Source organism: Nasonia vitripennis, chromosome 5 (assembly GCF_009193385.2).
Source record: "Nasonia vitripennis strain AsymCx chromosome 5, Nvit_psr_1.1, whole genome shotgun sequence".
Taxonomy (NCBI): Eukaryota; Metazoa; Arthropoda; class Insecta; order Hymenoptera; family Pteromalidae; genus Nasonia; species Nasonia vitripennis.
The window spans coordinates 23,768,614-23,794,651 of NC_045761.1; the positions used below are offsets into that span (position 1 = coordinate 23,768,614).

The 26,038-nt window shown below is 44.0% G+C and overlaps 6 protein-coding genes across 18 annotated transcripts in view; 3 read left to right on the forward strand and 3 right to left on the reverse strand.

Annotated features, from left to right (window-relative positions):
• The window catches only part of LOC100123399 (neprilysin-4), a 54,375-nt gene extending 49,888 nt beyond the window's left edge, over positions 1 to 4,487 (forward strand). For all 4 annotated transcript variants that reach the window (XM_001606990.6, XM_032600543.1, XM_031931309.2 and 1 more), the window contains 3 exons: positions 53 to 189; positions 2,334 to 2,498; positions 3,289 to 4,487. In XM_001606990.6, coding sequence (XP_001607040.2) covers positions 53 to 189; positions 2,334 to 2,498; positions 3,289 to 3,465 — 479 coding nt within the window. In that variant the 3' untranslated portion in view covers positions 3,466 to 4,487. The remainder of the gene's footprint in view (positions 1 to 52; positions 190 to 2,333; positions 2,499 to 3,288) is intronic.
• Positions 4,488 to 4,680: 193 nt separating this feature from the next.
• Positions 4,681 to 7,664, reverse strand: LOC100123394 (p21-activated protein kinase-interacting protein 1-like). The gene is made up of 3 exons (XM_001606984.6): positions 6,830 to 7,664; positions 6,359 to 6,521; positions 4,681 to 6,237 (listed from the first exon to the last, which is right to left on the reverse strand). The coding sequence occupies exons 1-3, from the start codon at positions 6,905 to 6,907 to the stop codon at positions 4,967 to 4,969; spliced, it is 1,512 nt and encodes a 503-aa protein (XP_001607034.2). The 5' UTR covers positions 6,908 to 7,664; the 3' UTR covers positions 4,681 to 4,966.
• Positions 6,556 to 10,114, forward strand: LOC100123385 (mitochondrial enolase superfamily member 1). 3 transcript variants are annotated; one of them, XM_008208969.4, is made up of 7 exons: positions 6,556 to 7,010; positions 8,043 to 8,265; positions 8,344 to 8,446; positions 8,521 to 8,636; positions 8,701 to 8,855; positions 8,936 to 9,519; positions 9,741 to 10,114. In XM_008208969.4, exons 1-7 carry the CDS (start codon positions 6,949 to 6,951, stop codon positions 10,037 to 10,039), a joined length of 1,542 nt encoding a protein of 513 aa, XP_008207191.1. In that variant the 5' UTR covers positions 6,556 to 6,948; the 3' UTR covers positions 10,040 to 10,114. The 3 variants fall into 3 exon arrangements, with proteins under 3 accessions (XP_008207191.1, XP_031787176.1, XP_016841079.1); XM_031931316.2 differs by having other exon boundaries at positions 6,903 to 7,010; positions 8,936 to 9,627; XM_016985590.3 differs by lacking the exon at positions 6,556 to 7,010 and having other exon boundaries at positions 7,693 to 8,265.
• LOC100114446 (histidine triad nucleotide-binding protein 3) lies at positions 9,652 to 11,373 on the reverse strand. The gene is made up of 5 exons (XM_001607921.5): positions 10,837 to 11,373; positions 10,592 to 10,709; positions 10,326 to 10,519; positions 10,138 to 10,244; positions 9,652 to 10,052 (listed from the first exon to the last, which is right to left on the reverse strand). Exons 1-4 carry the CDS (start codon positions 10,918 to 10,920, stop codon positions 10,206 to 10,208), a joined length of 435 nt encoding a protein of 144 aa, XP_001607971.1. The 5' UTR covers positions 10,921 to 11,373; the 3' UTR covers positions 9,652 to 10,052; positions 10,138 to 10,205.
• On the forward strand, positions 11,136 to 14,101 carry LOC100123380 (apoptosis-inducing factor 3). The gene is made up of 7 exons (XM_008208967.4): positions 11,136 to 11,415; positions 11,643 to 11,923; positions 12,001 to 12,685; positions 12,778 to 12,983; positions 13,066 to 13,279; positions 13,361 to 13,598; positions 13,798 to 14,101. Exons 1-7 carry the CDS (start codon positions 11,409 to 11,411, stop codon positions 13,928 to 13,930), a joined length of 1,764 nt encoding a protein of 587 aa, XP_008207189.1. The 5' UTR covers positions 11,136 to 11,408; the 3' UTR covers positions 13,931 to 14,101.
• Positions 14,102 to 14,434: 333 nt separating this feature from the next.
• LOC100123373 (protein bric-a-brac 2) overlaps positions 14,435 to 26,038 on the reverse strand; it is a 43,930-nt gene continuing 32,326 nt past the window's right edge. For 4 of the 8 annotated variants that reach the window (XM_031931315.1, XM_031931312.1, XM_031931314.1 and 1 more), the window contains 6 exons: positions 18,132 to 18,449; positions 17,866 to 18,055; positions 17,524 to 17,679; positions 16,832 to 17,164; positions 16,301 to 16,751; positions 14,435 to 16,217 (listed from right to left, as the gene is read on the reverse strand). In XM_031931315.1, coding sequence (XP_031787175.1) covers positions 16,010 to 16,217; positions 16,301 to 16,751; positions 16,832 to 17,164; positions 17,524 to 17,679; positions 17,866 to 18,055; positions 18,132 to 18,449 — 1,656 coding nt within the window. In that variant the 3' untranslated portion in view covers positions 14,435 to 16,009. The remainder of the gene's footprint in view (positions 16,218 to 16,300; positions 16,752 to 16,831; positions 17,165 to 17,523; positions 17,680 to 17,865; positions 18,056 to 18,131; positions 18,450 to 26,038) is intronic. The other 4 variants (XM_032600545.1, XM_031931311.2, XM_032600544.1 and 1 more) reach the window with 2 other exon arrangements.

Sequence of the window (26,038 nt, forward strand, 5' to 3'; positions counted from 1 at the left end):
AAAACGAAATAAAATAAAAGCTCGAGTAAGTGTCTCTCCTTTCTCTCTGCAGGTCGGCGATACGACGAGAACGGCAATCTGCGACAATGGTGGAGCGACGAGACGCTCCAGCACTATCACGCCAAAGTCGAGTGCATTATCAAGCAGTACAGCAGCTACCATTTGCCGGAGCTTGGTAACAATTTCACGGTGAGTGTGTGTGTGCGCTTTCTTTCTCCCTCAAGCCTGATTTCGCCTGACGAGCTCCTCTGTCGTTTTCATTATTCACAAGCGATATTATTGCGTGTTGCGAAGCTTTATTCCACTTCACTGTAATGGATTTTTATGAAAAAGCTACGGGGATGATAAGGAAAATACGCAAAGCCCGATAAATATTCACGAGCCCATCGACTCTCGAGCTGCCATATACGCGATTCCTAATTGAATTTCCCGCCAGAGAGGGTATACAGCCTCTCCGGAACGACAGTCGTATCTCCCGCGGATGACGGCCCGCTATATATCCTGCTCGAAATAAAGCGGAGCTTTTGCGCGGCGCTTTTGATATCTTCGAGTAAAGTATACCCCCGGAAGAAGCTACGGAAAATAAAATAAATTAAAAGCGAAAATTCGTGCTGTTTCATTTTTTCCCTCTCTCTTACCCTCGTATTCTCCCTTTTAATATCCGGAAGCCCGAGCGCGCGATGTCTCCCGGTTTTTACGCGTATCGTAACTCGTCATTATTTTTCGCCGCCGTCTCTATCTCCGGCTTCTCTTTATACGTGTACGGCATACGCATATACCCCGGCGTAATCCCGCTGTTAGCAGTAATCTAGAGTCGCCGTGTTCGTGCTTCAGTCCAGACACGCGCCGTTTTTACGGATGATTTCAAAGCACTTTGTGCGCAAGCTCGGCGCTCGATTTTCGCGCTCTATTGGCGAGAGTGCCGCGCGACGCGCTTTTCGGAGAGAGAAATTTTTGCGCGGCGCAATTTTTCAGGATTATATGTTTGCCGGCGCTTTTTTTATTCTATTTCAATAACTTTGCGGAGCGCACGAGGAATATTTATTGTATATTTTGAAAATTCGAACGCAGTAGCAAAGTAATTGGAGAGAAGATCGATGCGTTAACGATTTCCAATATTATCGCAGTAAATTTAACGCTGAGATGCCGCGAGTTTAATGGCTCTCATTATCTTGTAGCTGGCCGAGGAAAACGATAGGAGCTGATATATTAAATTCGAGATCTGTCCGAATAACGTCCGGCCGTTGGAAATCGATGCGGCTGGTATCCTTCCGGTTTTAATCTCCGCCTTGTATACCAGATTTTATTTACAAAATCGTATCCAACCCGAGCGCAAATTTCGGCTCCTCCCCTATTTTCCGGCGGAGAAACAATGTAATCGAGGCTAACTTATCGGGAGTCATGTTCCTCCTCGGAATCAATCGGCCCTTCTCTCGGTCCATTTGCTGTCTATGTATATACGTATATGTATGTGGAAGAAACGAGGGGGAGAATATCCGGGTCTGGCGCCAGGAGTGTGGTTTTACACGAGAAACTAATTTAAGCTCGATCGCGGGGGATAGTAGGCAAATGCGCTCACAGCAATTTTCCATCGGATAAGTCCGAGGCCAATGAATTAGCGACGTTTGCAAGATTTTTTTAAATTGTTAACGCGTGTCGCGTTATTAATAAAAATGCAAAATTCACGTGATAATAAAACGCGGCAGGCAATGAAAAATGCGAATTTCATATTTTTCTCAGCCGTTTCCTTTTCCAGCGCTTCCATTTCTGAAATTGTTCCATTTCTCATCCTCGCGCGCGGTTTTATCGTATGTATGCGGGCTTTTTAATATACACATTGTGCGATGAGCGCCTGCGGATATTATTGTATTAAAAATTTCATATCGCGTACAAGCGTTGGGGGGAAAGAGAATTACGACTGATATTTAACGACCAGCCTTTTGGCTTCGAAGGAATTTATAAGCTGCTTTGCAATCCGGAGTATTGCTGCAGGAACATACGGTCGTAAGTATAATGATACTCTGGCTGATGTGTACGCGTTTCTCTAAGAATCCGATAACCGATTGCTATGTAACGAATTATTTTTATTCGTATCTCTACGAATCTTTTCACGTAGCAAATCAAAGTATAAAATAAATCGTTGATTTATTTTTACAGGTGTATAAAACACGGGATTTGTATATTTTATAAGACTCGAGGTCGTAAGTTTGAGTATCCGAAATTTTCGGATTCATCTGTTATTCCTTTCCACAGAGCTTCTTCGCATTACAGTAAAAGTGTACAAAAACCCTAAATAAACGAATAATCGAAATTTGTCAATGATTCATGCGCAGGTAAACGGCATCAATACCCAAGGCGAGAACATAGCGGACAACGGTGGTATCCGCGAGGCCTACCGGGCGTACCAACGTCTCAGGTCGCGTAGCCCCAATCAGCTCGCTTTACCAGGACTGGTCGACTACACGCAGGAGCAGCTGTTCTTCCTTGGATTCGCTCAGGTACGGTATTCTCTTGTACGGCTGCAGAGTATATACATGTATGTAGTGTAGTGTACATAGTAGTAGGACGTCGAAAGGCAATTTCTACGGCGCGATTCTCCGCCGGCTCCTTTTATCTTTTATCGGGGCCGAGGGGAAATTGAGTTTATAGGATTGAACGCCGGGGCGATGGATTTTTGATCGGCTTGTTACAGATGGTGTGAGGTTTGCTGTGGCAAAATTTTTTGTTTTATTGATAGTGTCGATTTTTTGCCAGAATCAGGCAAATTTCGAAAAGTAATAAAGATTTCATTTCAGATTACCGTCGAGAAACGCCGATAGTCGCGTTCGCGTTATATCAAAAGCAGGTAAAATTTAATAAAAACGTTTGAAATTGCAGCAGTCGATACGTTCAATTCAATAACTGACTCGGTATATATAAAGCTTATAGCGTTTGACAATTTTTTATTAACTTTTGGAGAGGAAAATTCGATTTGTCAAACTATTCGCGAAACTCGGCGAACTTGAATTTATTAAAAAATGTCCAACTAAGCTATAAACTTAATAAAATACTTACGCAGCAGCAGCGACGGCACCTAAACACAGTGTATAAATTCAATAACTGGCTCGACTATAAGCCACTCGAAACTTTCCTCGAAGCTCTCGAAACAGTAGCAGTAGCAGAGTCTCGCTGCGCAATTCGCAGCCATAGTCGAAGAGCATTGATCATCAACACACCCCTCAACTCTCTCCACCTGCATCTATACATACACATATATCTATACAGTGATGTGCCTATACATGTCGGCAGGTCTGGTGCGGGAATCACACGAGCGGCGCACTCAAGTCGAAACTGGTCGAGGGGGTGCATGCGCCGAACCACTTCAGAGTCATCGGTACGCTATCGAACAATGCCGAGTTCGCCGCCGCCTGGAAGTGTCCCGCCGGAACTCCCATGAATCCGGTCCACAAGTGCATTCTGTGGTGACACCCTACTGCCAGCTGCCCTTTTCCTCGATGGCGAGCATCGATAGATATATAATTGATGAGCTGTCTATAGACGTATATCTCTGCGACGTTCGTTTCGTCGATCGAACTCTGATGTTATATGGGTATCTGTACTGGATACATATATATATGCTGACGATGATGGGAGGGTAGACCCGAGGGTTGGGAATCATAATGGAGACAACTGCTGTGATAGAATTTTATTATAAATTTTTAAATCTTTGGGAATTTAGAAAGCAGGGGAAATTTTCTTGGCGGTCTACCCTCGTGACGTATGTTGTAATGTACCAACGGTTGATGATACAAAGTGAAAAAAATAAAAAAAAGTCAATTTTTGATAGATGTAGTTTTAGCTCTAAAATTCACAAGTGCATTTAAATGGTATACTTACCGAGTATATTATAGAGGATACAGTAATTTTTTCCAATCACTCATGTGAATATTATCATATAAAGTGAGGATTTGTTATTCTTTTACAGGACACGTAAAAGAATTCAAAATCGCGTGTGCGTACGTAATACTTTTTTTACGTATAATCAAAAGCTGTACTTATTTAGAACAATATTAACCTACTGGCGTGAAATGTAATTTTATAGTCTATGTTGATTTAATGATTTTGACGAAATTGACGCGTTACTTTTGTATAATCATTCTTTGAGTGTTACCGAATGCATGATTAGGAAATAAGTTTTAAATAATTGTAAATATTTGCCAAACACCGATCGCGATCTGTGGTATGTAAATATTGATTATTGCAACGAGACCTGTGGGATATAAACAATTTATATAGAATCTATTAGGTGTTAGAATTTTTAAGAATCGATTGTACGCTTTCTCCGATATTTCTCGAATTTGAACGAAATTTCTAAATTTGCGTTTCTAAAGTTCGATATTCAGTATTAAATAAATATTTTGTACACCGGAACGATGAATTTTTGTACATGTGTCGTTTTTTCAGAGCATACATTGCGCGCGTAACGAAAATTGTTGAAATTTATAGTGTATTTTCGTATAGTGAAAAACCTACTACTGTAATGTTAAGGAATAAATTTGTTAAATAAAAAAAAAACATGAATTTTCTAATATCATAATATTTATTATATAACTTTTATATAACTCATGAATGTCCATGACATAAAAATTCACACTATTCACATATTGGAACTTGCCAAAGAAGAAAAGTCTTCAATACAACTATATAAAGTATATATATATATTTATATTGAAACGTGCAGTAAATATTACGATATCACAGAGTCACTACTATTCATTACTCAGATGGATAAACTGATCATTTCGAACTTTACTTATAAAAAAGCTAACAGATTTCTTAAAAGGTTTTGTAACATTATTTCGATACAAAAGTGATACATTTCAATCTTAATCTCAGTAAACATAAGCACAATACAGTGCTTGTATGCATTAAAATCGAATAAACTATAAATAAGTCAATTTTTAAATATTATGTACAGCAAAATTTATTATCTACTTATTTTGTTTTTAAAATTCTTTTTTTTCTTCTTCTTCACCAACGCGTGTTCTCCTTTATGCACTTTAACTACTACTGCCTTCGGCTTTTTTGGAGAGTTCTCAGTATCTTCTAGAGGAATTTTTCTCTTCTTTTTGTTGGCATTGATTTGATTACTCTTATCTGCAATAGCTTTCTCTGCAGCGATTCCTTTCTGCTTCTTTTTCTTTGCTGGGACCTCCGTGATATCATCATCAACCGAGTCCGTAGATTTTCTCTTATTAGGAGAATCCAATTTCTTTTTCTTTTTCGGGTTTTCAGACGGCAAGTCCGATGTGTCTCGCTTCTGTTTCTTCGGTAAATCAGTTTTCATTTTCTTTGTCTGGACTGTTTTGACATTCTCATCTTCTGCATTAGCTTGCTCTGCTTCCTCCAATAATTTTCGAGCCTTCTTTTTGTCACGTTTCTTTTTAGACATTCTAGTAGTTTTATTCTCGTCACCACCTTCTTCCTCAATGATTACACACTGCTTCAGTCTGAGTTTGTTTGAAGGTTTTTCAGGAACTTTGTCTAACACAGTGATTTCATCCTGTTTCTTTTTCAAATATTCGCACGAATTCAGGGTGAGGCACGAAATTCTAGCACTGCAATTGGTGGAGCTTAATAATTTTAACTCGTTACTTTTGACTGACCAAAGCTTTATTTCGCCTGAGCTTGAAGCAGAAACAAGCATGTCTCCTTCTGAAGCCAAACATTTTACTCTTGCTTCATGAGCTTGAATTTCTTTAGTGAGGTCACCAGTTTCACAATTGTGGATGATAATCTTTCCATCAGCCAGTCCAATAGCAATGTATTCGTCGTTGAGATATTCAACACAAACAACTTTTGCATCAAAATTGAATTCTTCTTTAATACCTGCAGTTTCCACTGAATAAACGTCTATTCTGTTATTGGCAGCCAGCAGATAACTATTGCCAGTTGGACTCCATTTGAGCACACTGATATTCTTTGCATCCAATTTCCATCTAGGTACCAAGTTGGTAGCATAGGCCTGTCTACCCTTGACAAGATTCCAGGTTCTTAATACTCCATCGTGTCCAGTTGTCATAGCAATCTTTCCAGTTGGATGTACAGCCAAGGTATCAACTGCCAGTCCCTTGTGTGGCTTCAGCCAATGCTTCTCTACTTGCCAGTTGCCGCAACGAACAATCCCTATAGTACCATCACTGCTGGCAGTGATTATGTGTGATGCATCTGGAGTGAAGGCTACGCTGTTTACAGTGTCTGTAAAGATAGAATAAAATTGCTAGATGTTAGTAATGTGGAACACAATAAACTATTATTTGATAAAGTTTTGAAAAATTTCTTCTAATCATCTATGAAATCAAGTATAATCGTGTCTTACCATTGTGGTGAACCAATTTGCCGTTTTCCATTCTTGTTCTCATGTCATAAAGGCAGACAGTGTCATCAGCAGCTGAAGAAGCCAAATAGTGCTTGTTGCTGGCCACGCTTCTTATGCTCGCAAGATGACTGTGCGTTGCAAAACTCTGCTCCATTTTGTATTTCTATAAATAAATTAATAATTAAATAATTAAAACTAAATACCCAACAGCCGATTTCAATGGAAATTTCGAGATAACTATACGTTAATCGTGTAAGGAAAAACGGTAAAGTTCGCTCTGCCATAAAAAAGTCTCTTTTAACTCTCAACATGACTGAACACGATGAGCGAACAAACGATCATCATCCCAATTAATAAAAATTCCAAATTTTAAATAATTCACGTAAAAACAAGAAAACGTGCGAAATCGAAAAGCACATCGCCAACAAAACATAACCTCAAACCACCGGGCAAACCGGAGCCTATACTCACGTTAACGACATCGTCGACGGTGTAACCGAGCAGAAATTGCTCGTACGTTCCCACGACGACTTCCAGATTCGGTGCCATGGTTTTTACTCTCAGAAAGTCTCGATAATGTTCGTTCGTCGATGCAGTCTCGACGTCGTAGCGGAGAAATTACACATGTGCAGCTGAGCGCGTCAACAATGCGGTATGTACTAAGACGCCGACGACGCGCCGAGAGAGCGACGGAACAGGATCGAAACTTCGCGCGCAGCAGAGGGCAGGCAACTTTCCGAAGTTTCTCGAATTGCGCGCCATGCACGCGCGCGCGTCGCGAAAATTCGACGGCGAACGAAAGTTCGAAATTTGCCAAGTTTTCCGAGTTCACGTCTGTGTTGTGGAATTTTGGCATTTAGGGCGAGAGTTGGGAGAGAATTGAGATTTTAGTTTGACCAAGAATTTGATATGGCATCTGTCGCGCTTTGATAACGTAATATTTGATAACAAATATATGACACAATAATGCTTTTTGTGAAGGCTCTGCATTATTTCATTTATTTTTAAAATTTTTTATTTCATATAATCTCATTTGTAATTGCTTTTTAATATTGCTGATCCGGAACACTACTCCAACCACTGTGTATGCAAAAGTCGGTAAAGATCATCCCTGCAACAATCAGACGTTATAATAAAATAGTCGAGAATAATTAAACAAACACAAATCAACGCAAACCGCTCATTTCAAATCTTATCTAAGATAAACGTCACTGAGAACATAGTGCTTATATAGCTACATATATTTACAACTCCGTTTCATAATAGTTACACCTGTTTTGCCAAAACAAGTACACCGATATCAATCCCGTTATCTACCATTTGCAAGATAATAACAACCGCACAGCCAAACAAACTTCCATCAGTACACACTATACTTTCAATTCACCAGCAAAAGCTCCTCCGATTTCTTTCCCGCATAACAACAACACAAGCCGAAGAAGAAGAAGAAGAAAAAAAAGCAGCATCAGTTTCACATTACAAACCATAAATTGAATTCCAAAGCAAGTAAAACTCTCTCGCCTCGCGCAAACTTATACATAAACACTTTATTTTCGCTCTCCGCGCGCGCGCGCACTTTTATCTGTACTTTACAGCGCTGTCGTTCGCGACGTCGATGAATGAACAAACTTTCAAAGTGATGGTATAAATTTTCCAATTGAGAGTCTTCTTTATCTCCGGGCAGTCGAACGAGAGCAGCTACTACAACTTCATCATTCTCCGTGAATTTATTGCGGATTCGACTGCTCTCTCGGATCGTGAAAAAGTATCCTTTTACTATTATATACTTGTGGATCGCTCTCGTGGCACAAGTGTCGTTTATAATGGAGGAGATGAAAATAGTCCAACTCGATGTTCAAGATGTTCGCTTTCCGACTTCGCTCAAGTCAGATGGCAGCGATGCGATGGTAATTAGTTTTGTTTGTAATAGGTACGTGCGGTTGTCAATAATTGGAGAGCGAGTATTTATTGTTTTTATCATACAGCACACTGACCCGGACTACTCGTGCGCTTATGTCACGATAAAGACCAACAAGAATGTTAGCGGATATGGCATGACTTTTACCCTGGGCAGAGGAACCGAAATCGGTAAATATGATGAAAATAAGTTGATTCGAGGAATAACGTATACAGTAAGCTGATTCTAAAACTAAAAACTTCAGTCGTTCTGGCCTGCAAAACGATGTCGAAGATGATAGTAGGCCTGAAACCCCAGGACATCTTCAACGACTTCGCTTCCTTCTGGAGGAAACTCACCAGCGAATCTCAACTCCGATGGGTATAAACACAATGAAAACATAAAAGAAGACGAAAACGATGTAAATGAAACCATTCGCTTCCAGATTGGCCCGGAAAAAGGCGTAACCCACTTGGCAACGGCGGCGATTATAAATGCCCTCTGGGATTTGTGGGCTCGAATCGAAGAGAAGCCTTTGTGGAAACTACTGGTTGATCTCAGCCCGGAGCAACTGGTTTCAGCGATAGATTTCCGATACATGTAAGAACCACGAGCGAATTGAATCCACCGGCGCGCGAAACAATTTCTAGTTGCATGAGAATTCGATTAAATTTCCGCAGTACCGACGTCGTCACCAAACAAGAAGCTCTCGAGCTCCTGAGATCCCAACAGTCCGCAAAAGCAACCCGTGAAGCGGCTCTTCTCCAAAAGGGCTACCCAGCCTACACGACCCAGGTAGGCTGGCTGGGCTACAGCGACGTCAAGGTTCGCGAGCTTTGCGCCAAGTACCTCGACCTGGGCTTCACTGCCTTCAAAGCCAAAGTCGGCCAGGATCTAAAGGACGACACTCGTCGCTGTGGCCTCATCCGCGAAGCCATCGGCTACGACAAGACCCTGATGGTCGACGCTAACCAGATCTGGGAGGTGGAAGAAGCTGTCGACTGGATGAAGCAGTTGGCCAAGTTCCAGCCTCTGTGGATCGAGGAGCCGACGTCGCCGGACGATGTGCTGGGACATGCCAGAATCGCGAAAGAGCTGAGGCCTCTTGGTATAGGTGTAGCCACTGGTGAGATGTGCGCCAACAGGGTGATATTCAAGCAGATGTTGCAGGCTGGTGCGCTGGACTACTGCCAGATCGACTCGGCGAGGATCGGAGGCGTCAACGAGATTCTGGCGGTCTATCTGATGGCGAAGAAGCTTAACGGTGAGCGGACGTTTTTCAATGATCAAAGATGCCGTGATATCGAAACTAGAAGAATGAGCGTATGAGCGTGACGATAGTACTAAGAGTTTTGAAGTTCGACTAGTTTCGGTATGATAGATCTTCTCTCCGTCGTATAGACAAAAAATTACTTTATTATTCACATAAACAATATAATGATAATCTGCTTAACAAAACGAACTAATTTGGCTTGCTCGCTGCAGTACCTGTCTGCCCTCATGCCGGCGGGGTGGGTCTCTGCGAGATGGTTCAACACCTGCAAATGTGGGACTTTGTGTCCCTGACTGGGACCACTGAGAAGCGCCTGATAGAGTACGTGGACCAGCAGCATGAGCACTTTGAAGACCCTGCCGTTGTACAAAAGGCTCACTACATGCCTCCATCCAAGCCTGGATACTCAACCAAATTCAAAGATGAAAGCCTGCGAGACTATGTCTATCCCGCTGGAAGAGAGTGGCAGCGTATGTTCAAGGAGGGAGTTTTCCCTGCACCAACCGACTGAGTAATTTGAGTTTCTGAAATTGAGAGATACATGGTCGATGCACATTTTTTCTATTAAATAGGCTAATATCAAATACGTTGAAGTTGTTAATTATTTACCCTTCTTTCCTAGCCCTTCTCTCCCATCAAATTATTTCCCTTGTTTATTATATAAGTTGATATTGACATTAAATATTTTCCTTGAAACGGGACTTCACATAGTCTGTCTGTAATTGAGAATTGTTCAGTGAACCATTATTGTTTTGAATTATTCATGCTTGATATGCTTGATGAACAAGGAAACTTACACTGACAAACCAATGAGAATTTGGCTTGAACATCATATTTTTGATGAATCCCATTTTTTCCACTGGAGAAATCACATGCAAGTGTAAATGGCCGACTGTGGTAAAAGGAGGCCAATGAAAGCCAGTTCTGGTTGAATTCTTCACCAAGCCAAGCTTATCAACAATCGTATCGACAGTGGCAACCATTTTATCATCTAAAAATACACATTAGCATGAAAAAAATTGATAAGCATTCCAATAATTAACATGCTTACGTAAATACTCACACAGCTCTTCGTGCTCTTTATTCAAGACCTTGGCATTGACGATGTGATTTTTAGGAATAATCAAGTAGTGGTGGTCTGATGCTGGATTGATATCCTTAATACAGGCCACATGATCGTCCTGAATGCAAATTAATTAGCGTGAAAAGATTTGAAACGTGACTAATAAATTGAACGAAAGTAAAACTCGATTTGATAAAACAAGTAAATATTGTTGTATCTTATAGGTTATATTTACATCGTCATACCTCATAAATGTTCACGCCAGGCTCTTCTTTCTTGAGAATTTTGCAGAAAACGCAGTTTTCCTGGTAGTTTTCGATTTCACTCATCTTTCTGACTGACACTACTAGTGAAGCATACCTCGAAAGTCTCGAAACTATTGCTCAAGAACTGGAAAAACAAGTTTGGCACCGAAGAGATAGGCTCACCGAATTTCTTTCTGCTAGCTCTAGTATATATATATATATATATATATATATATATATGACATTCGTTCTCTCCGTGACGTAATTTTGAGTCACGTGACCAATGCCATATACAGGATCAGGACAAATATATACAACTATACAGCCACCGGCCTGCACTCGGCCAGTCACTATGGGTATATACTATAGATACCTGTATAATTTTTGCGAAGTCATACTGAATTGAGTACAGTTGCACTATACTACTTAATGAGATATAAACTATCTGTATAAGAAGAAGCCTTAGAACATCTAAAGTGTTCGTGCAGTGCACTGAGGTCTACTACTACTGTTTAGTACAGCTTGGGTCTTTTATAGAAAGAATTTGAATTTTCAAAGGAAGGATAAGCAACATGAGTGGTACGTATTATAGTTATTCATATTGAGCAACTATAATCAGTTGCTAAAAAGATATGTGTTGTTGCCATGGAAGTATTGCTGGAGGTTGTGAAATAATACTTATCATCTTTGTAACATTGATGTTTTTGTATTACATAAATATGAAGTAGTATTTGAGCAGCATTCAAAACCTTGATTGTATTTGTACTTATAATTCTGATGAACTTATTTCTCATTCATTATTTAAGACAGTGACTACGTCGAAGATGTGGTATGCAAGGAGACAGATATCCAGGAGAATGAGATGAAAATTTTTTCCCTCGGCAAGGACGGTGGCGAGGTATTGCTGATCAAGCAAAAAGGAGAGCTTCATGCCATTGGTACCAAGTGTACGCACTATGGCGCTAAGTTGAATACTGGAGCTTTGGGAGAGGGTAGAGTCAGGTGTCCCTGGCATGGAGCTTGTTTCAACATAAAGAATGGAGATATCGAGGATTACCCTGGACTGGATTCCCTGCCATGCTACAAAGTATTGAATATTTAATTTTGTATCATTTATTAGAGATTTTCGGATTTTTTTACTGATGGTAAATATTCATTTTTTAGGTCTCTGTTGCTAATGGGCAAGTTAGAGTCAGAGCGAAACATTCTGACCTTTTGGCTAACAAGAGAATCAAGGACATGTGCAAACTCAAAGAAGATCATCCTGAGACAGTTGTAGTAGTTGGAGGGGGACCTGCAGCTACCACATGCGTTGAAACACTCAGACAAGAAGGTTTCCAGGGACGAATAGTGATGGTTTGCAAAGAAGATGCCCTGCCGTATGACAGAATCCTAGTTTCCAAAACTCTTAATCTTGATCCTCAACAAAAAGCCTTGAGACCTCAGTCATTCTACGACGAGCATAATATTGAGACTAAATTAAAGAATGCAGCTACTGGTTTGGATATAAAAAGGCAGATTGTTACTCTTAGCGATGGAGAGGAGTTGCACTACAACCATTTATTCATAGCCACTGGTAGCAAACCCAGAAAACCAGATTTACCAGGTGTAACTTTACAGAATATTAATGTGATCAGAAATTACACCGATAGCCACAAAGTAAATAAAGAATTGGGGAGTGATAAGCATGTTGTGTGCCTTGGTCTGGGATTCATTGGCATGGAAATGGCAGCTACTTGTGTCGACAAAGCTGCTTCTGTAACAGTCATTGGTCGAGACCCTACACCGTTTCAACATGTATTTGGCAAAGATATAGGAAGCAGAATCAAAAAGCAATTTGAGGAAAAAGGTGAAGGATTTATCAGTATTTAATAATTTTTCAACCTGATTTCTTAAGATTCTTGGGATCTTAAAATTAATTGTCACTGAATTTTTTTTTAGGAATCAAATTCATATATGAGACTAGTATTAACAGATTTTTACCAAAAGAAGATAATCCAGATGTTGTAGGCACAGTTGAGCTAAAAGATGGAAGAATTTTACCAGCTGATATTGTTATACTAGGAATTGGTTCAACTTTGTACACTAGATGGATGAAAGATTCTGGGGTAAACCTTCTAGATGATGGCAGTGTACAAGTAGACAAGGTACGCAGTGCTAAGGTTTAAGAATTTATTTCCTTATCTTTCAAACAATCAAAATAATTTAATTAATTTACCATACCATTAGTATATGAGAACAAGCGTACCAAACATCTATGCTGGAGGTGATATTGCATATGCACCAGTCTACTGTGCTGGAATCTCAGCAGCAATTGGACACTTTGCTCTGGCTCACTATCATGGCAAAATAGCAGCTATGAATATTTGCAAAAAGGAAACACCATTGCGGGCAGTGCCTTTCTTTTGGACGATGCTATTTGGAAAGGGTTATCGCTATGCCGGTGAGAATTGGAATTCTATTACATCAGTTATGTACCCTTTACTCAATTTAGTACAATTAATTCTTAATTTTTTGAATATAGGATATGGAAAGCCCGACAAAATCAAAATACACGGATCTCTGGAGGACATGAAATTTTTCGCGTACTATTTTAAGGACGGTAAAGTTGTAGCAATGAGCAGCTCAGGTAGGGATCCTATTGTTTCCGATTTCGCGAATTTACTCTACGAAGGTAAAAATCTAACGGAAGAGGAAGTCGAAAAAGACCCGACTGCATGGATGCGCAACAAACCTCAGGATCTTCAAGTTTCTGTCCAGTCGTAAGGCTTTCAGTTTCAATTTTGCGGCTAGCGTTTCAAAATTAGTAAAGAATTATTAACCGTTCAAGACCAAACATATTTGGCAAAATACAGTATTAAATTTTTGTGATCGCGCAGATAAAAAAATTGCTTTGTGCATGCTACTAGAGAGAGAACCAAGATTATTCGTTAAAGATTTTGTTAACTTCTGCTCTTTTAGGATGGCAAAACCACTGCAACAAAGAGAATACCATACTCTTGCATTTCAACGATTAACTGTGAGAAATTATTCTTGTGTACAGCTTAAAATATACTCAAAGCTTTTACGCAACGTCCATAGAGTGCTATTATAGAGATTATAACTGATGTAGCTTTAAAAAAGATCATGAACTAAGAGTGATATATTTCGTATCAGTATTTTGTACTTGTTTCCTGCTGAGATATAATTTATTCGCACTTTTAAAAGTGTTTGTAATTGTATATATGATATACACAAAATTAATATTATATTTGAAACACCAAAACTGATGAAATTCATTTTTATAAACACAAGTTTTATGTGGTATCAAAAATAAAGATACTGAAAAACGTTGATAATTTCTTATCATTCCACCTGCCGTTACGATCCCGTTGCTTTGTCTGTTGGTAAGGGCGTGCTCTCTTTCAAAGTATATATGGTAACAGCAGAATGTAACATTTTCAGAACGACAATTAAATTCAGTGAGTACTCTTTTGCGCTATTAAGAAAGGGCATGGATGATGATAAGAAGCAAATAACAAACACCGATTTACAGTTGCATTAATTTTTAATTTAAAATATATAAACTGTACATGTATTTATAGGATATATATATATATTTTTTCATATATTTTTGCATGTGATGTAGTTTCCGTATGATGTAGATTTTACGCGAAGTAGTACCTATGAGCGCGATAATAATACGTGTGATGTATTTTGTGTTCATTTTTTAAAATGATTTTTACTTTACGTTTATCGCGTGAGGCGTTTGCTGAGCATCAGAAGATAGAAAGTTTTTAGTAAAACCAATTCACAGCAAACGCCGTATTTTTGTTTCAAAACCTCAGCAGGCTTCTTCCTACCTACTACGAAGTCAATTACATGATAATTATCATATTCGCTACTCAGTCCACTCTACGCTGAACAAGTAAGACTGCACGTCATTATTCACGCTCTAGTCTTATTTTTTCTTTCAACTTTTGTTCTTCGATAAAATCATCTTTTTGTCCCTCCGAAAATCGTTTCTTTGTCGCTTTTTTCTTACGATTTTCGACTATAAAATCAAGATTATCTAAAAGTACGTATTTTGCACTGTTCCACTTTGATTATACTTATGTAAATACATTTTTTTGTTTAACATAGAAAACGAAAATATGAAACAAAATCGTTTAAATGATTTATTTGGTTCTTTCATTATTCTCTCTTGCTTCGCTAGTTTTTATAATTTAAAATCTTACGATATAACTAAAAAAACATAATTGCCTCCCCTCCCACTTCATAAGCACTTATAGAACCAATCGCGAAAAATAGGTATCACTACCTACTGCTTGTAGCAAACAATAAAATGATAATGATAGTAACTAAAGCTTAAAATGCACGTGTCTCGTTTTTTGCAAAAACAAAAACAACGGATGAAAAATCTTTATGCCTACGAACGCTAACGAAAACGTGGAAGTTTGTTTATTTTCATTGTTACACTAGTTTGTCTTCGCAATTCCAATTTTCCGATCGCTTTTTTCTTCTTTTATTATCCGTTTACGGAAAAGGATCCTCGGAATCCTTAGGCAGCGCAGTTATATATGTAAAATACGAATCTCACGGGTATCTCGCCCGTCTGTACATTGTCCGCCTTACATCGTCCTAAACTTCTTTCATTCACCTGATGCCTCTCGACTTCAGCCTACTTGCTCGTTTCTGTCTCCCTTTGTATAAATAACTCTTATAATTTAAAAAGCTAAAGAACTACGTTTCATGGAAGTTGAAGAAACGCAAAGGAAGAAACTTTTAAAAGTATATAACCATTACAAATAAAAAGAAAAAACTGAGTAGGAGAAAATAAAAACGATCCTTATCGTCGACGCGAAAAATAATGTACACATCATCTTTTCGTTCACACATCGACGCACATTTTCACCATCTTTTCATCCGGTCTCGTATATAATAATACTGCGCGGGATCGCCGAGTTAGCCTCGTTTACGATCGCTCAGTCTGTTTCGTAGCCCTTGATAATAACGCACGTCTCTCTATTCCGACATTAATAATGACCGAGTCACAGCTCCAACGTCTTCTGCTTCTTCTGCTCTTTGTTCCACCCAGAGATGAGAGACGGTTTCCGTTTGTTGTTCGTTTGCATGATGTTCTTTTACTAGACCATCACCGGCTCGAAGCGACGATCTAGTAAAGAGGCAAGTTTCAGCTGCCCTGGTACGGCATTTGGTCGGGAAGCGAGGACGAGTGGTTCTGGGTCGGGCTCTGATGGACGAAGTGTTGGGAGGAGCCGTCCTGCGACATCTCGTTCACCACCGGCTCCTCGTACTTTCCTCGCTTGAAGCGGCCGTACAGCGACGAGTAGGGAAGATTGTAGTGGATCGCCGCTTGATTTATGCTCATGTGGCCCAGCCTACGATTAAAAAAATTCTCAAATCAGCATCGTATCTATACAACAATATTATAAACGCCTTCGCCAAAACTAGCGATTCTCACCTGACGGACTCGAGAGCCTCGGTCATTGCGTCCTCGCTCCAGGGCGTGGGGTTGCTCCTGCTGAGCTCGATGCCCTCCCTCTTGCATCTGCCGTAGAGCGTACCACTAGGAATGCCGTACTCCGTGGCAGCCCTCTGTACACTCGTCTGTCCGGAGCGAATAGCCTCGAGAGCTCGATCGAGATCGGCTGGCGACCAGGTCGTAGGGCTCGCGTTAAACGGTGCAGCCAGTCTGATGCCCTCTCGCCTCGCGATCTTGTAGAGCGTGCTCGAGGGTATTCCGAAAGCTTTGGAAGCCTTGTTGGCGGAGATCGTGCCGGTGCGTAGCGCGTCCAGAGCGTTGTTCAGACTCTCGTCGCTCCAGGACTTGGTGGGCCCGTCTTTCTTCGGCGTTTCGATGCCGAGTCGATGGGCACGCTGCCATAGCGTTGTGGAAGGTATACCGAACGTCGCTGTAAAATCAAGACAGAATCAGAATCGCGAGTTCCGAAGTGAATTACTTTCAGGACCTGTCAATTAGTTGCGAGCTTACCGGAAGCTTTGGTGAGGCTCATGTCGTGGTTCCTGAGCGCCTCGAGAGCCGCGTCCATGTCCTCCTGCGTCCAGGACTTTGAGCCGTGGTGATGCGAGCCCGATTGTCCCGAGTGAGTGCGCGAGTTGTTCTCACCGGAGTCCGAGTGCACCGAACTGCCCGAGGGCATGAGTCCCAGCAGCTCTGGCGTGATCATCATCATGTTGTCGTCGGCATTTTTCGAACTGACGCTCGCCCTGTCGGACATGTGGCTGTCGATGTCGATCGTGTCCGACGAATCCATCGTGTGCAGCGTCTCGAACTTTATCTTCACACTGTCGCAGCTCTGGATGTCTGTAAGCAGCGATTATAAACGCAAATTAAAAATCGAAACCGATTTCCCGCCGTCAATTTGCTATCTTCCTTGATTACAGGTGGAGACGAAAAAAAAACCCGAATAACCAACGACCGAACACGCCGGGAGGAAGAGATACAAAAGAGAGCAGCAGAAGCGGCAGCCGCTCATTAGTCAGGGAAGGGAATCAAAATAATTGGCCTAATCGAGCTTAACTGCTCGTGATTAGATTTGCGCAGCGCGCCCACGCAGCCTCGTAGCTCCGAGCGCTCTGCCGCTTCTCTATAATGTATAAGCCGCAGTTATTACGCGGGCAATTTGAAAATATCGTCTGAAAACGAGTATACTATATACACACCTGCGGTGTGATGATCCGGATCCCTGAGGTGAGTGATGGTGGTGCCAACGAGCGTCGCGCTTGGTGGGGTCGGCTGTGTCTCCGGTGGTAGGTCTACTTCGCCTGGGTCTGGATGGTGGCCGTAGTGACCGAGACCTGTGTGACAGAACATGTCACCTAATTATTACGAGGTGCAAATTTTCCGCCCCCTGCCCTCAGGTGATCGGTAGATCGCTCCGCGCCTCGGGTACGCTCTTCTTTCGTTTCTTTTTTATTCGCACAGAGCTTTTTACGCGAAGCAACGAAGGAAGAGCGTGTGAACAGCTGGCGCGGAGCGTGGCTTCTCCTGTTCGACGAGCTTACCGTTGTTGTTGGTGGCTGCGGTTCCGGCGGCGGCGTTGTTGTTAGCGCTGGCGCTGCTGTTATTGTTGTCTCCCCCAGCTCCTCCTGCGCTGCCACTGCTTCGCTGGCACGAGTCCAGGACTACTGCTGTTGTGCTCGTCGCTGTCGTCTCCATGCAATCGTCATCTTCAGCTGGCCAGTCTCGCCGATTCTGCGAGTGCAAAGGCATCACTTTAGCATCGCATTGAAAAAAGCTCTGATAAGTATATCGTATACAACACACGTACCTCTTTATTGGAGTCGCGCACGTAGCTATCGACAAAGTCCTCGTCCTTGTACTTGGTGCTGTCGTGGTGGCGATGCAGGTGACGGTGGTGTTTCGAGGACTCCGTGTTGGCTCTGGACTGGGCAGCGTTGGAGCCCGACTCGTAGTTGGTTCGCGGCCTCTTGTAGCGCGGGTGATGCCTCTTGAGCTTGGCGAAGTTCAGCCGGGGCGTACTGGAGTCACGTGGAGGCGAGCTCAAGCTCACCGAGGGGCCTTCCCTGCTCTCCGGCACCTCGCAGAGACCCTTGATCTTCAGCTGGTCGGCCGTCTTCAGCAGAGACTGCAAGCAAATCGTGAAAGCCTCGGTTAGAGCTTTATGGCGGGAAATTCGAATTCGCGTCGCTCGCTTTTTTCCCTTCCTTCCTCCAAACCCTCCGGCATCCGTCTTTGACGAGCGCCTCGTGGAAAAAGCTCGCCGCGCGAGAGAGCTTTCACTCGATTAGCGCGACGACGAGAAATTCACTTACGCCAGTAGCGCGCGACCGGTTCGATTATGCAGCCTCTCTTTTGCCCTATAACGCAATTCGTCGCACTGCATATTCGCAACGACATCGGTTCTCATATAAATTTGCCCGCGTAGTTTCGTATTAGCCAAACTCAAGATCGCAAATCCAGGAACAATACCGGTCTGTATATAACAGACAGTGCGCTGCACGCAGACACGCGCGCGGACCAGTGCGCGACGGCAGCCATCAGGTATCGCCATCTCTCTCTGTTCTTTAATCAAGCGCCTGCAGGGGTGGCGCGCCGGCTCGCGATTAGGAGAGGCCGGGGGCAGACGCAACCCCGCCGCAGCACACCGCATCCCTCCCTACCGAAAGCTCGATGTATATATACCTATACAGTTTGCATTTCCATTCCGCCGGTCTTTCTCCTTTTGCCGCGAGAGAGAGAGAGAGAGAGAGAGAGAGAGAGAGAGAGTGAGTTTACGGCTATATGCGAGGACAGGTTCAAGAGGCTCGCCGCTTTTTCTAATTGTGTTTCGAGTTTTGCTCGCGAGCGTTTTCGTTTTCGAAGCTTTTCAAGGGGGTGCGTCCGAAGCTCTGCTCGATGCCTACATAGGCAAGATCGGCTGATTACGATTTTAACAAGCCAATTTTTTCAACCCTAATCGATCGATCGCCAAAAGCTCGCATCAACGATCCTTACATCCACCTCAGCGAAAATCGAGAATCAGCCGAGGTCGGCGAGTCCCCCTCGGAATCATCGCGCAATTACGAAAACAATTCGACTGCGCCTACTTCTCCCCACCCCCGCAAGGTGTGCAGCAGAGGAGAGAGGGAAGCCAGACGACGAGGGAGGGGAGGGTGTCACACGCTCTGAGGGGCGTCCAGGTTGCCGGCACCGACGTTGCCTCCCCCGCGGCGGGCAAAAACGCCCGCAGGAAGAATAGGGGAGGCCTCGCCCTCTCGCAGGGCCGTATCGACCGCGTGCAACGCCAGAGCCGGTGTACACGCCGTATCATACCACTATGTGGGCTGTGGCTCGGCTGCGATTTTTTTCTCATCTTAATGACGGCTATTAAGTCAGATGACGACGGTCGAGCAGAAATTTTTTTTTTCAAGTTTGTAAGATGAATTATTTGATATCGAAAGAGAGAAACTCTTCATTAAACCCTTCCTTGCCTAAAACTCACCCCCCTGCGCCGTCATCGAAAGGGTGTGCGTGGGTGTGCTCGTCGCGAGCGAAGGGAGAAGCGCAGAGTAGTCGGGGATTTTCGATTCAGCGTCCTCGGGTAATACTTGATAATCCCTGATTCCGCTGACTCGGCATCGCGGCAATTCTACACGGCTGCTGCCGCCGGCCGATAATAATTATATTTCCCGCAGAGAGACGCCGTCGTCTCTCTCTCTCTCTCTCTCTCTCTCTCTCTCTCTCTCTCTCTCTCTCTCTCGCTCTCTCTCTTATACATATACTCAAGCTCCGTTCATTTGCGACGGCGAAATTAAAAAATCCCTTAACGCCGAGTTGGCGAACTTTCTTTTCTTTCGTTATAACGTCACTGTCTTTCGAAAAATCGAACATTGCCGAGGTTAATGGAAAGCTCGGCGCGCCGCGGCGTGAAAAAAAGCTCGCAACGAGGGGGTGTGTCCCTTCAAAATGGCGTGGCCGTTCAATTAAACATATATGTATAATGCGAGGTGAACGCCGCTGTGGTGGGAACGAGCTTGCGATTTGAAAAATTAATCAAATGGATTAAGAGATCAGAGAGAACAGATGTTCCGCTGGCGGGCTCGCCGGTAATTATCGAAAAAGAGATTAAGCTCTACGCTAATCCTCGAGCACAGAAATTAAAAAAGGCGGAGAGGGGGGTAGTGAGGGCGAAAGCTCGATTTCGAAATTCTCAGACTACAGCGGTACTGCGACTCTCCGGGGAAAAAGTATACACAGACGCCGACAGCGGGGAAGTGCCTCTCGAGGAGGAGAGAGAGAGATGAATCCGCGGCAGTGGCTGTCCAATCAATACTCGCGGAGGGGTTCAAGGGCATCGCCCGACCAATTATCCCAAACTAATTGACGCGCCCGGCTTCGTCTGGAAAGTACAACCTGATTTTCCTTTTTTTTTATTTTCAGTAGCCGCTCGAAATGAATTTTGCAGCTTCTTCCATTTATCACCGCGAAGAAATTCAAGAATCGAGTAAACAATGGAGAGTCTAATTGTCACTTCCATCCCCTTTATCGATCGCGGGAGTTATACTCTTTCTCTCCGGGCAATTAGAGAGCAATTCCGAACTCGTAAAAAGGAGCCGGCGAAGGAGCTGCGCGCGAGTGCGAAAATCCGAGGTAGTAAAAAGCCGAGATAAATCGAGCGCGAAAAGGTGAGTCGCCGGTGGAAGATACTCGAGAGAAGGAGCTTTTTTCGCTCACTCTCTCGGGGCGAGAGTAGGTTACGGGGAAACTGTGCGTTTTTTTGGATGCGATTATTATTTCAAAAGCTCGCGCGGCTCTCATTCAAGAATTGCCGCCACGCGGAGGAATCATGAATGAAACTGTACATACGGTGGGTGGGATAACAGCAGCAGCGAGGGGTATGGAGAGAAAAACGACTCGTTTTCAGCGCTACCAACGCGTATTGTTGCACACAGTGCAAAACAAGCTGGCGAACGAGGCGGAATCAAACTGTTTATGCCGATGATGCCCAATGAAAATTAGTCGGCTCTGTGTATAACCTTGGAAAGCGCAGAATTTTTTCTTTTTTCTCGTTTCGTTACATACGCTCGAAATTCTCACCACTCGAGGCTCTATCTTATCTGGCGCTGCGCGATATATTGTACACACATGCATATATCACGGCTTGTGCGCTGATAACGAGCGGCGTTCATACTAAAAATAATGCCGCATTAGAGAGCTCAGTGCGTGTATAGGTATAACAGTCCACCGCCTGCCGATAGAAAAATATTCCAGTCGGCGAAACAGCCCCGAAAAAAGCTCCCCACCTTGTCCCAGAGTGAGAAGCACGTGGTCGAGGGAATCCTCTCCGCGGAGAAAGGAGGTTACGCGTCTAGCGGCCGTCTCGACTGAGTGAGGGGCGCGGAAGGACGAATAAGGCGGGCAGGAAGAACGGAGGAAGGAAGGAAGGAGAGAGAGAGAGAGTAAGAGAGAACGTCGTGTAGGTAGCTTATGTGTCTCCCGTAGTAGTTACATTATCAATTCCGTTACGCGCTGTACGTTCGTAACACTTGCTGCTGCTGCTGCTGCTGCTCTCTGTGCTATACCGAGACTGTGTGAGCGAAAAAAAATTACCGATTGATTTCTGCGATCGAGTCTCGCGTTACGCCGTAGACACAACTCGTTTGTACGTCTCGTGTAATTCGCGATTAATTAACCGCCGCGAAATCCCCCGCAGTGCATTTTCGTTTCGTTCTCTCTCCCTTTCACTTTTTGATTATATTCTACCCCTGGATCGCACACGAGTCTCTCTCCCCCCCCTCTCTCTCTCTCTTTCGGACGCTTTTAACACATATATTTCCCGGCGCTTTTACTCTCCCGCACTTTCACTCTCTTCCTTTTTCGCCGATGATTCGCAGCGGCTGCAGCCGGTTTTTGTGTGTCATGAAAAAATGACGCGGGGCCGTGTTTGGGTCAATCGAGAGCAGCGTTCGATCGCCATGCGTGTACACGATTAACAATCAATCCGAGGATATAGTCTATGTAATCGTCGTGTATAAAAAGCTATATCTTTCTTTCCCCCTATGCGCTGTTTTCCGTCCCCCTTTTCCTCGCACGACGACTGCGTTATATATATATATACCCTCGATCTTCGCTCTCTCTCTCTCTCTCTCTCTCTCTCTCTCTCTCTCTCTCTCTCTCTCTCTCTCTCTCTTGCGTCGGACTTACACCTGTTGGACTCGAGAATATCTTCCACCCGCTCAATCGCTTACCCCCTATTTCTTCTCCCTTTCCGGACTGTATGGGAGCTGTGTACTGGGTCTCTTATTTTCTTTCGTTTGTTACCGCTATTCTAGAACTAATTTATTTAATCTCAATAAAACAAATTTCGCTTTCAGTTGCATCGCAGGTACAGATCTGGAATAAAAAAATCAAGCGATACGAGTCAACTCGTTCCGTATAAAACTCGAGCATTAGAACACACACACACACACGCCATTACATAAAAGAGCACTTTGACTCTCGTCCACTGCACTGCAAGTACACAGACACACACGTATACACAGCAGCGTTTCATAAAGAACATCTCACGCGGGTAGGTTATAATACTCGTAAAAATAGCCGATCCGAGTCGGGCCGGCATTAACGACTATTTTTAAGCGTCGGGACGACCGCGCGTCTCTCTGTCTACACTATTCTCGGCGCCGGTAGACAAAAAAAAAAAGAGTTTGGTCAAATCTCCTGCACATCGACGACTACACACCGATTTTATAATCAGCCCGCAGAAGCTCGGACGCGATAAAATTCGTAGAAATTGATCAAGAATTCGAGGCGAAAATTCGAGGAATAAAATTCCACTATACACAGAGCACAGGCGCAGCGGCGACAATGGACACGATTACACGGCCACTGCTGCAGCGAAATTCCGCCGCCGTACATCCGCGAGAATATCGAATATTCGAAGGCCAGCGACCGGCGGCGGCGGCGGCCGAGGCCCCCGAGAAAAGCATCGCTCTCGAGCCTCTCTACCTCTCGATATAGCTATACTAGCCGCCTGTAGATATATATACCTTTGTCTCTTTCTGCTTCTCCCGGCCGGCGCGCATACACACACACACACACACGAGACGCGAATATATCGTGCGCTGCAGCGAGCCTGTGGCGGCCGAAATTTTCGACTGCATCGCTAGATCGGTATTCGGCGATTCGATGGATCGATCGAAGATTGTATATTTTTCGTTTTTTAATGGGTGAATTTTGGTACGTGTATGTAATAGGGTTCGAAAAAATAAACAGCCAAAGCACACAATAGAGCCACTGTCGCCGATTTTGTCCCCCGCGCGCGCGTTTTTACGACCCGTCGCGCTTGTATACATACATACATACGCACAAAGAGTCACTCTCTCAAGGCTCCCATAAAACCGAGACCGCCGAGTCGCTTTCTCTCTCTCTCTCTCTCTCTCTCTCTCTCTCTCTCTCTCTCTCTCTCTCTCTCTCTCGTTACGATATTTTTTAAATCCGAATACACCACAACGTCGCCGATTGTGCTCCGATTTTTCTCGCGACGAGTCAATTATGAATTAGCAACTATTATTCAGCCGCCGCGGCGCCAATCGAATTCCGGCCCTCGATTGCCGAAAGTCGCGTGTATAGAAATTTCGAGCTTGCGCGCACTATAAATTTCGAAACTCACTGTATGCGCACGTACGGATCGGCTGTAAATCGAGAGGTGGCCGATGGCCGGGGACAAATATACAAGCGGCAATCTGCATTGGCTTTACATAAATCCAAATCCGAGGTAGAGAGTAGCAACGACCGGCGGTGTACCCCGCCGTTTTAATTATTCATACGCTCGAATTCTTTCTTTTACACGCAGCCGAGAAGATTATAAGAGTTTATCTCTTTCTCTTTCTCCACATGTATTTTATCGTCGGAGATAGATTCATATATATATATATATATATATATAGAAGGAGGCTATTATTACACATGCAGCACGTGATGTGCTGCTGCGGCCGCGTATAAAGCCTCCTCCACACTCACCTATCTGACGAGGGCTGGAAAAAATCTCGTCCATGTGTCGCAGATCCGCGAGAAAGCTCTCAATGGTGCAGCAGCAGTATATACACAAGGCAGGCGTGCGCGGGCGAATCGCAGGAGAAAAACACAAGTCGGCCGAGGAAAAGGCCCGCGAAAGCGAGCCGGCGATAAAGACGTGGAAAAGGAAGTAGCCGAGAAGAGATTCTCCCTCACTAAGAAAGCCGAGTCTATATACACTATATACAGGCAACACACTGGCACTCGCGAGCGCGCTCGCGAAAGGGGGGAAGAGACAGACAGACGCCGGTAATTCTTCCTTCTCTCTCTCTCTCTCTCTCTCTCTCTCTCACTCGCTCTCCGTCCGTTGTAGTATATACCGCACGCTATACACTCGCGAAGCCCAACGAAAGTGAAATGGCATTCGGCAAGTGTGCGCTGCAGCGCGGGCAGCGGTAGCAGAGCGGAGAGCAGGAGCGCGAAGCGTCTGAGGAGGGACACGACGTGGAGAGGAGAGGAGAGGCGAAAGAGGAGGGCTCGAAAATTCGCCGAGTGCGTGGTTCGCTCTCCGCCGCCCCGACTCTGCTCTCTCTCTCTCTCTCTCTCTCTCTCTCTCTCTCTCTCTCTCTCTGATGCTCGCTGCTGGAGGCGTAGTCTCGTCGAGCGTATTATATATAGATGCCGTGTGTGTGTGTGTGTGTGTGTATGTGCGTGAGACGCGTCGGTGTGGGTGCTGCCACCGCCGACGCTGCGCTGGTCACGTGAGTGTGGCTTGGCTGACGATGCGGCTTTTGGGATTTGACGTGTGTGCTGTATGTATAATGTGTACGATGATCTCGTGCGGAGTCGAGGAATTTTTTTTAGGGAGAAACGAGCTTCTTTAATTAGGGATGACAGATTGAAATTTTCCGAGGAATGACAGGAGGGAAGGGAAAAATACCTGTCGGCGGACGTATACCTGCGCGAGAGATCTTCGAGGGGGAATGCGGAGCTGGGACCCTTGTATGCACCTGATGCGTGGATGCGTTGTTAATTTTGTTTTCTAGACTAATTTGTTTAAAGCGGAGAGTAATAAGCGAACTGAACAAAAGCGCCTGTGACAGAAAAGCTTCGAGATATGTCTGAAATCCGGCTGGATCATTTCTCATCGTACATTATACACGCGGCGCAGAGCCGGTCATGCAAACCTCATCGTTATACGCGAGCGACAGATACAGAGAGATACATATCCGTGTATAACGCGGAGGTATACATTACACACCCGCACACGCCGAAGACGCGCTCATATATTTTAGGGGGAGACACACACACACACACATACCGACTGAGCGTGATCCGATTGTCCACTCGTTAGTCGCAGAGAGGCAGCTTAAATTTTCGAAGCCGCGCCAGCTCTGGAACAACGAGTCGTCGCGAGAGACAGAGCTGCTCGCCTTTTAGGGGGCGTTCACAACATCAGCTTTTTGAAATTTCGTAAGGGGCTGCCTCGTGTTTACACATACCACCGAGAGTGATCGATTACTCCGAAGAATCGAGCGCGCGAAAACACCCGGTCGCGATAAGAACGAAAGAAGATATCACGAAGAGAGAGAGAGAGAGAGAGAGAGAGAGAGAGAGAGAGAGAGAGAAACGGACGGAATCTCGAGTGCCAAGGTCAAAATTAGCCGACGCTCTCTATCTCTGTCGGTGAAAACGGATAAGCGCTCGGAAGACGGGAGAAAC